This window comes from Cariama cristata, unplaced genomic scaffold (assembly GCF_000690535.1).
Source record: "Cariama cristata isolate BGI_N322 unplaced genomic scaffold, ASM69053v1 scaffold8960, whole genome shotgun sequence".
NCBI lineage: Eukaryota > Metazoa > Chordata > Aves > Cariamiformes > Cariamidae > Cariama > Cariama cristata.
Window position 1 is genome coordinate 3,241 of NW_009594038.1, and position 9,311 is coordinate 12,551.

General features: G+C 42.0%; 1 protein-coding gene across 1 annotated transcript in view; it reads right to left on the reverse strand.

Moving 5' to 3' along the window:
- Positions 1–1,267: 1,267 nt before the first annotated feature.
- TXNDC9 (thioredoxin domain containing 9) overlaps positions 1,268–9,311 on the reverse strand; it is an 11,459-nt gene continuing 3,415 nt past the window's right edge. The window contains exons 3-4 of the mRNA XM_009696442.1: positions 4,138–4,392; positions 1,268–1,832 (exon numbers count right to left, since the gene is read on the reverse strand). Coding sequence (XP_009694744.1) covers positions 1,715–1,832; positions 4,138–4,392 — 373 coding nt within the window. The 3' untranslated portion in view covers positions 1,268–1,714. The remainder of the gene's footprint in view (positions 1,833–4,137; positions 4,393–9,311) is intronic.

Here is a 9,311-nt window from a genome sequence, read left to right on the forward strand (position 1 = left end):
AAATTAAATTTCATGCAACTGGATAGAAAAAAAAAAGGCTTTCTAGTGCATTTAGATTTTGTGCATTAAAAAGGAGATCAACTCGAAGCAAGTCTACTTTATGCTTCTAGTAGATTAATGGGCAGCTGTGTACATCTTAAGCCTTCTCAACGTGATGTCGTAACGTTAAACAGAACTGTATGTAGTTTGCTAGAAATCTAGAAAGAGCACATGGACCTTATCAAAAGAAAAAAAAATAACCCACAGCACCGAGACCACCTTACGTGAAAGGATGCAAAAGTCAACAGTAGAATTAAAATAATTTTATTTCAGTGTACATGAACAGAAATAAAATATAATTTTTTAAACTTACTTATAGAGATATATTGCTGGGCTGGCTCAATCACAAGTGTTCTCCACTACAAGGCAGCAAGACTGACTAGACCCACTTTACTGCTTTTTGGACCAACTGGATTCAAAGTACCACCTCAAAAGGGTCCTTCAGCACACAGCAAACTATTATTTTTTTTTTTTTAAAATGAAAACTCATCAACTCTTCACCTAGCCAGAAATTTTACATTGTGTTCCAAGGAAGACCTCCCTTGAAATTTCTGTCCATTACTGAAGAACAGTACACAGTATGCGGTGCTGTATCTAAACTTAACGGATCAAGGTTTCTCCCAAATACTTTTCTCTACTCTACTCTCTTGCACAAAGCATCTGCTATAAAATCCACACATTCAAACCCACAGAATTATACAAACCCGTGAACCTGTTTTCAATATGCTTGTTCCTGTGTGCTATTACCCGCTCTATCAGCTTTAACATGCAGCGTACATAGATGGTAAAAGGGCATTTCTCTTGACCATCTATCTCAGAATTCACAGAAGTTACAACTGTTTTACAACTTATAGTGCAATGTAGTTAAGTTATTCAATGTCACAATATGGCACCATAAGATAAGCAATCATTTGTTAAAATGCACAATTCCTTTACTAATCATTTTGTGGTGCTTTATTGATAATGTAAGTAATAATAAATTTTAAAAGACAACTGGAAAAGGAACTGATAGGGAAAAAAAAATCTTTTAAAAAAGTGTCCATCAACCCCTTTATTAAAATAAAATAAAAAAAAAGGAACTGTCAGATTCAAGGAAAACAACAGGAAGTAGTTCTTCACACAACACAATCAAACTGTGGACTCCTTACCATGTGATGTGGATGCTAGCATATTATGAGGATTTAAAGAGATTTTTCTTCCACGATTTTAACCAGCAAATGCTCCAGATACAGAGTTCCCCAAGCCACAGATTGCTTAAAGTATATTCTGAGGAAGCATTGTTATCTGCTCGTCCTGTGTTTACTCTTCCTTGTGCATCTGCTTTTGGCCACTGAGACTGGATGCTGGGCCAGAGGGACCTTTGGTCTGACTTGGTACAGGCGTTTCTAACAGTTACTTCAAAACACTTCATAAACTTATACTAAAGACAAAGTTCATCATTAGCCATGTTGGTTAGTTAGAAGGACTGAGATTTTTGAATTACAAATGACTTCCAAAAGAGGGGAAAAAAAAAAATTTAAGCTTTTTTCTCCTATGACTCAGTTGTATAAAACTGTGTAGAAAAATGAGCATTATGTGCAGATGTAATGAAAAGCAGTAAGCTTTATAAAAAACATTCTTAGAAATGTACCAAGCATAAACAAAAGATGATTTACAAATACATTTAGCTGTTCTTCTAGTCATCATCAGAATCTGAATCATATTTCTTTCCTCTGATGCTCGTCTTATCCAACTTCGTAAAGCTTGTTCCAAATTTCTTTTGACTTTGAAAAGGCGGGTCCATCAAGTTTCCACTAGAGAAAAAGAGCAAGATGTGTTGATTAAAGCCGTATCCATGTGGACAGTAAGTAGCATCTGTAAGTACCTGTTTCTCCAGAAAAACACTGTAAGAGAACACAACCCCTACTCCCTAAAGCCACCCTACGTAGCGCTGCAGTGCTGCTAGAACAGCACATCCTGAACAAAATGGCCTGGATAACTGTAAAGACAGGAGTGTGAGCGTAAACAGCATCTGTGAGTGGAGCTCTAGAGAAAAACTGTCTGAAAGAGCTTTTGCTGCAAACTGATCACACTAAAGACAACCATCTGTCAGGTTAAACAGTAACCAGCGAATTACAGGGAGACTTTTCAAAACAAATGAGGAGCCAGAAGTACAAAACAAGTTAAAATTTTGTAACAGGGACTTCAGAGTAGAAACAGATGAGTCAAAACTGGGTTTTGTACTGCCAGAAGTCACCTTGTACTGTCTCTGCCTAGGCAGACAGAGCAGCTTCCCCATCAGACGCTGCACTCCAGCCAGTGGACTGTGGAGGGACTCACACCTCAGCGTGCCTGTATGACCCTGTCGGGGCTTTCTCACCAGTGCGTGGGTCCGTGGGTTGTTGGGAACAGCAGGTGTTCACGTGAAGCTGGAGCACCCACATCTCCTACAACGGGGGCACGCAAGGATGGGAATCCTCCTCCCCTTGGTCAGAAAAGGGTGTGCGTGCTTTCACTCACAAGACCTGTGAGGGGTTTGCATCTAAGTATCAGTGAGTGGGCGAGCAATTAGAATCTTCTGGAATTAGCTATGGAATGGTGTTTAGAAATTTGTAGATATTAGCATTTTGTAAATAACCTTTTGCTGATATTGATCCTAAATGTGCAATTCACTGATTGCTAGTTAATTACAAGTCAGTAATAAGTCAATACACCACTTGAAACCTGATTTTGGTCAAAGAATGTGACCCAAACAGTTTTTCCCCTAAATACAGTATATCCTTTCACCATCTGCTATCCCACAGGTTGAAGGAAAAGAACTGTTTCTACGCTCTGAGGAGGACTATCTCCTTCTCAGGAACTCTGGAGAGTGGGATATTACATTCAGAGCAGTGTGGAAATGCAACATTTGTACATAAATGGATGTCTCCTGGAATGGATCTCCTGGGCTCTGCAGATATTGTCGCTCACTTTGCAAAGCCAGGGTACCAAATTCAGGATCTGGCAAAATTAACAAAGAACGAAACAACTCCCCCACTCCACAAGGCACTAAGAGAGAACACACAGCACTAGTAGAGTCAAGTAGGAAGTCAAATTATGCCGTAAGCCGATGCACTAACATTTAGCAAATTCAATGCAACTTGGTACAACTCCACTGAAAGATTTTTTCCATAAAAGGCTGTTGCTGTCTAGAACACATATCCAAGTTGTCTTTGATTCCACTGCGTATTTGCTTGTTACTGAACTGGGAATTGGGTATTACCACTTGTTTTGAATTATAAATATTCATTTCAGTCACTTCATCTGAAGTTCAAGAGCTACTAAGCTAAACTGAACAGTAGTTTCTTTGCCTTTGAGATACAACAATACTTATTGCCAAAATTTGGAAATAGAAAAAAAAAAGCCAAAGATATTCAAAACAAAAGAGCAAAATTAACCTAAAAAGATGACATTTTAGCCACACTGGAAAGCAAAGCAGAAAGTTCTGGTAAATGATTCTCCTGTAAAGTTAGGCTATTGTGGTGACAGTTATCTTCTACTGCCTTCTATCCTGTAGTCTTAAATGTGGGATTTATGATGATTATATTGTACTGCTACACAAATAATTTATTGCACTTCTGCAACTTATTTTCACTTTCTGTACTGTTAATTGGAAAAAACCCACATTCATGTGTGTAATACAGACTAAGATGCAGTTTAAGGATGACTTGCTGAGTTTTCTCTGAAGTGGATTAAAAATGCTCAAACTTTACTGCATTGCAACTGTGCCATTTAAGTATCTATAGCCGATTGTGAAAGGATTACATCAGATGAGTGACTCTCAGAGGCCATATCAAAGCAGCGTAGTTACTCTATACATTTCACAGCAAGAACTCTGTTTATTTTTATTACTGTACAAAAAGGATTGTTCATTATAACGTCTCAATACTTTGCCAAAGAGATACTCTCTTCTTTCCCTTGTCAAAGTACACAGATTAAATAACTGGATTAAACTCTCGTGTGTCTCAAGCATACCACATATCAGTCAAAGTTACAAACTTTTACAGATTCTCCTGTCTGCAAGCATGTTCTCCTTGCACTGTTATCTGAAAACACAACAATCACAAAACAATTAATTACCTGTAATTAATTATGTCTGCACAGCCTAATCTCCATTCTAAGGTCTCTGTAGTGAAGTCATCAGTGTTACCGAGATCAGTAAAGCCCACAACATAGTCTTGTGTTTTTCCGTCTTTCACTAGTGCTAGAGTGGGAATTACTTTGATGCGCAGTCTCTCGCACAAGAAAGGAGATTTCTCAGCGTTTAATTTCAAGAATTTTGTCTCAATGTGCTTTTTTGCCAATACAGTCAAATGCTTATCCATTATTTGGCACCTGTGAAAAAAACCAAAATATTTGAATTGTTAGAATCAATAAGCTGAAGAATATATACTTTAGAGCAAGTTTAAAACGAACAGTAAAGAGCTAGTTCTATCACGTTAATTCCTCAAATATGACCTTTATAATTAAGAATTTAGTTTCAAGAGAAACTGTGTTTCAAACGTAGCTGGATTTAAGGACTAATAGAATAACAGCCTGGAGCACCTTTATTGCACAATTACACCATCTATTTGTCTAATTTCTTCCTAATTACTCCCACATACACCTGAAAGCTTCTCTCATTTCTTGAGGCCTGCATTTATTGATGAAATTTCCTTGTGACTTCTATTCTTCCTGCTCCAGCTTCACTGCCTGTCAGCTGGAAAAATTTCTCTACAACAAACTTCACATCTTCAGAAAAGTACTCTCAACATGTTGCAGCATTTTGGTTTTTTTTCAGTCACTACCTCCACAACTGAGATGCAGTAACTCACTGTACAGAAAAAAAAAAGAAGTGATTTGCACAGACTGCTTCAGTAGTGCTACACGCAAAAATATTTCACTTTTCTGTTGCAATGGAATAGGAGTGAGCATACAATTACTGTTTCGCAGCTAAGGTTCAGTAACATGAACTGCTCAAAATACTTGTCAGATGGGAAAGATCTGTGGACTTGTCATCTGCTACCTCAACTTTCTGGATTGTCTTCTTCAAATGGTTTGGCTTAGCTGCATGGACTCTGTGATGTGACTGTCCTTTAATTCAAGAGGAGAGCCGAGCAGATCAAAAAGCTGGAGTGGGCAAGGATGAAAGCAACTTGATATTGTGGTTGGTAAACCTGACACACTAGCTTCAAGCTGGTTGTCAGCATGACACATTTTACAAAGAACTTTAGAGAAAGCTCTTTCGCCTGTCGGAGTCTACAGACTTTGTTGGTTCAAGAAACAAGAAGCAAACAATCCAAACCTGCTCTAAGCTACTTTATTTGCAGAGACAGTCTTTCAACTTCTTTGAGTAAAAACTAGCTAAATACAACTGCTTCAGATATTTCTGAAACTTAAAACATTTAACTTAGAAAATGTAGGCTGCAGATACGTCACTGCATAATCCAGCTTTGATCTCTTTCAATTTCTCACATTGAGACTGTTTCAGTTTATGTTCTATAAGCTAGAGAGAACATAACATCTTGGTGGGGCAAAAACCCAACCAACCAAATCCAGGACAACTGGCTCCTCCTTCAACAAACTATTCTACTTTCCAACTGCATTTTAACAGAAAACATTGAGACAGATCCGCTGAGGAACAACCTGCAAGCCAGAACTTCCAAAATTCTACTAAGGAAGTGGGAGAACTTATTTTAGGTTCCAATGCTAAGTCTGGACATATTCTCAGATCTAGGTCTCTCACACCCTAAAAAAGTGACATAATCACAAAGGCACAGGCACAAAGGGAAAGCAGCTGCAATTGGTATCCACAGACCCTTTCAAAGTAAAAGGTTAAATTCTGAAGATACCTAGACAAGTTTTTGTTTATATTTTTGTTTGCCAGAACTGTCCAGAATATCGCCACCTGGAATAACCAAAGCCATCCTTTGAGACAAAGGACCCTCTCACCATCAGGCAGAAGGAGGACACTCAGGAGACTGGGGAGAATGGAAGCTGGCGTGGCAGGCAAGTCCACTCTCAGCCTGCCTCACTTTCCCATGTGCCCGTACACAACAGGTATGAGGGCCCCGGAACTGGATGGACAGACAACTGGCGATGTGGATAAAGGTCCTTCTGGGATGGAGGGTCATCTAGGCAGCCTATTCCCTACATCACAACCACCCATGTTAAAAAAAAAAAAAAGTAGTAGCTGTCATAGGTGACTCCCCTCTGAGGGGAACGGAGGGTCCAATATGCTGACTGGACCCAACCCACAGGGAAGCCTGCTGCCTCCCTGGGGCCAGGGTAAGAGATGGTACTAGAAAACTCCCTAGTCTAGTAAGGTCCTCGGGCTATTATTTGCTATTGGTTCTTCATGTCAGCAGCGACGACGTAGCAAAGAGAAGTCCAAAGGCAATCAAAAGGGATTTCAGAGCCTTGGAGCAGCTGGTTGAAGGATCAGGTCCACAGGTAATTTTTTTCTTCAATCCTTTCAGTAGCAAGGAAGAATATTGAAAGGAACAGGCAGATAGATGCAACTGATCAGCACGTGGCTCCCAGGCTGGTGTCATCAGCAGAACTTCGGGTTTTTTGGTCATGGGATGGTCTATACATCACCAGGTCTACTGTCATCTAACGTGATGCACCTTTCTCGGAGAGGGAAAAGGGTTTTTGCGCAGGAGCTAGCAGGATTGACGGATAGAGCTTTAAACTAGATGGGAAGGGGAAAAGGAACAAAACCAGGCTAGTCAGTGACAAGCAATGGGATGGCACACCAAAGTTTGAAAGGCTGTGTGCTAGTGAGATCCTTCAGACTGCTCCACGAGGCGATGGTCACAATTAACCGCATTTGAAATGTTTCTACACCAATACCCACAGCATGAGGAAGAAGCAAGAGAAGCCAGAGATACCACATCATTGGCGTAAGTGAAACCTGGTGGGATGAGTCCTGTAACTGGTGTGCCATGATGGATGGTTAGAGGCTCTTCAGGAGGGAGAGGCAGGGCAGGCGAGGCGGGGGGGTGGTGCTGTACATAATAGAGGGGCTGGAAAGCATGGAGCTTGCAGCTGGCGATGGCACTGCTGAGAACCTCTGCTGAGAGGGTAAGCATTAATGGACAGACAAATAAAGCAGATGTTGGAGTCTACTGTAGGCCACCCAGCCAGGATGATGACCCTGATGAGTTATTCTTAAAGGAACTAAGGGATACCTCTAAATCATCTGCCCTTGTCCTTATGGGGGACTTCCACCTTGCTAGATGTCAACTGGGAATATCACACAGCTGGTACAAACAGGTCAAGAGATTCCTAAACCATCTGGACGATAACTTCTTGGTACAGGTACTAAGGGAGCCCACTAGGAAAAGGGCCCTCCTTGATTTGCTGCTTAACAGAGGGGCTTGTGCATGAAGTGGTGATTGGTGGCTGCCTTGGCCAGTGACCACGAAGCAGCCAAGTTTAAAATCTATGGTGACAGGAGGAAAACTGCCAGCAAAACCTCAACTCTGGATATGAGAAGAGCAGACTTCAGGCTGCTCAGTGAACTACTTAGTGAGGGCCACTGGGAAAAAGCTTTTGAAGGTGCTGGGGTCCATCAGTGCTGGTCACTTTTGAAGGACCACCTCCTAAGAGCACAGGAGCAGGCAATTCCAGGATGTTGGAAGTCAAGCAGGTGAGGCAGAAGGCCGGCTTGGCTGAGTAGGGATGATCTTCTAGAGCTAAGGCAAAAAAAGAAGATGTATAGCTAGTGGAAGCAAGGTCAGGCAACATGGGAGGACTACAGAGATGCTGTTCGCCACTGTAGGGAGGAAATTCGTATGGCCAAAGCTCAATTAGAGTTGAAGCTGGCCAGCACTGTGGGGGACAGTAAAAAGGGCTTTTTAAAATATGTTAATAGTAAAAGGCAGGCCAGAAATAACATTGGCCTGTTACTCAAGGAGCATGGTCACCTCACAAACAGGGACATAGAAAAAGCAGAGATGTTTAATGCTTTCTTTGCCTCAGTCTTCAATGCTGATGATGGGATCTGGGACCCCCACAGCCCTGGGCTAGAGAACCATGACTGTGAGAACGACAAACTCCCCATCAACCCCAAACTTCTGTGGGATTTGCTGCTCCAGCTGGATCCCTATGTCTGTGGAGCCTCATGGGATTCATCTGAGGGTACTTGAAGAGCTGGCTGATGTCATAGTGACACCTCTCTCAATTATTTTAAAATGCTCCTGGTAATCTGGAGTGGTCTCAGTGGACTGGAAGCTGGCAAACGTTGTCCCAGTCTTCAAGAAGGGCAACAGGGATGACCCCGGTAACTACAGGCCTGTTAGTCTTACTTCTGTGCCTGGCAAAATTATGAAGACTATTCTGGGAGTTATTGAAAACACCTGAAAGACAACACAGTCATTGGTCCCTGCCAGCATGGGTTCATGAGGCGAAAAGTCCTGTTTAACAAACTTAATTTCTTTCTACAACAAGGCTACCCACCTAGTTGACCAAGGGAAGCCAGCTGATGTAATCTTTTTAGATTTCAGTAAAGCTTTCGATACGGTTTCTCACAGTATCCTCCTGGACAAAATGTCCAGCATACAGCTGGATAAACACATAATGCAATGGGCGAGCAATTGGCTGGCTGGTTGGGCTCAAAGGGTTATAGTAAATGGGGTTACATGAGGTTGGTGACCAGTCACCAGCAGGGTTCCACAGGGGTCCACCTTAGGGCCAGTGCTCTTTAATGTCTTCATAAATGACTTGGATGCAGCACTTGAAGGAATACTAAGTAAGTTTGCCTATGACACAAAATTGGCATGAGCTGTTGACACTCTCAAAGGCAGAGAGGCCCTGCAAAGAGATCTAGACAAATTAGAGAGCTGGACAATCACCAACCATGTGAAATTTAACACGGGCAAGTCCGGATGCTGCACCTGGGACAGGGCAACCCTGGATGTACATACAGACCAGGGAACGAGAGGCTGGAGAGCAGTCCTGTGGAAAGGGATCTGGGGGTTCTGGTCAACAGCAAGTGGAACATGAGTCAACGGTGTGCCTGGCAGGCAAAAGGGCGAACCCTATCCTGGGGTGCATCCAGCACTGTATTGCTAGCCAGTCGAGGGAAAGGATTGTCCTGCTCTACTCTGCACCACTGCGGCCTCACCTCGAGTACTGTGCGCAGTTTTGCGCACAACACAAAAAGGATGTAAAGCTACTAGAGAGTGTCCAAAGGACAGCCACGAAGTTGGTGAAGAGTTTAGAGGGAAAGCTGTATGAGGAGAGGCTGAAGTCACTTGGTTTGTTCAGCC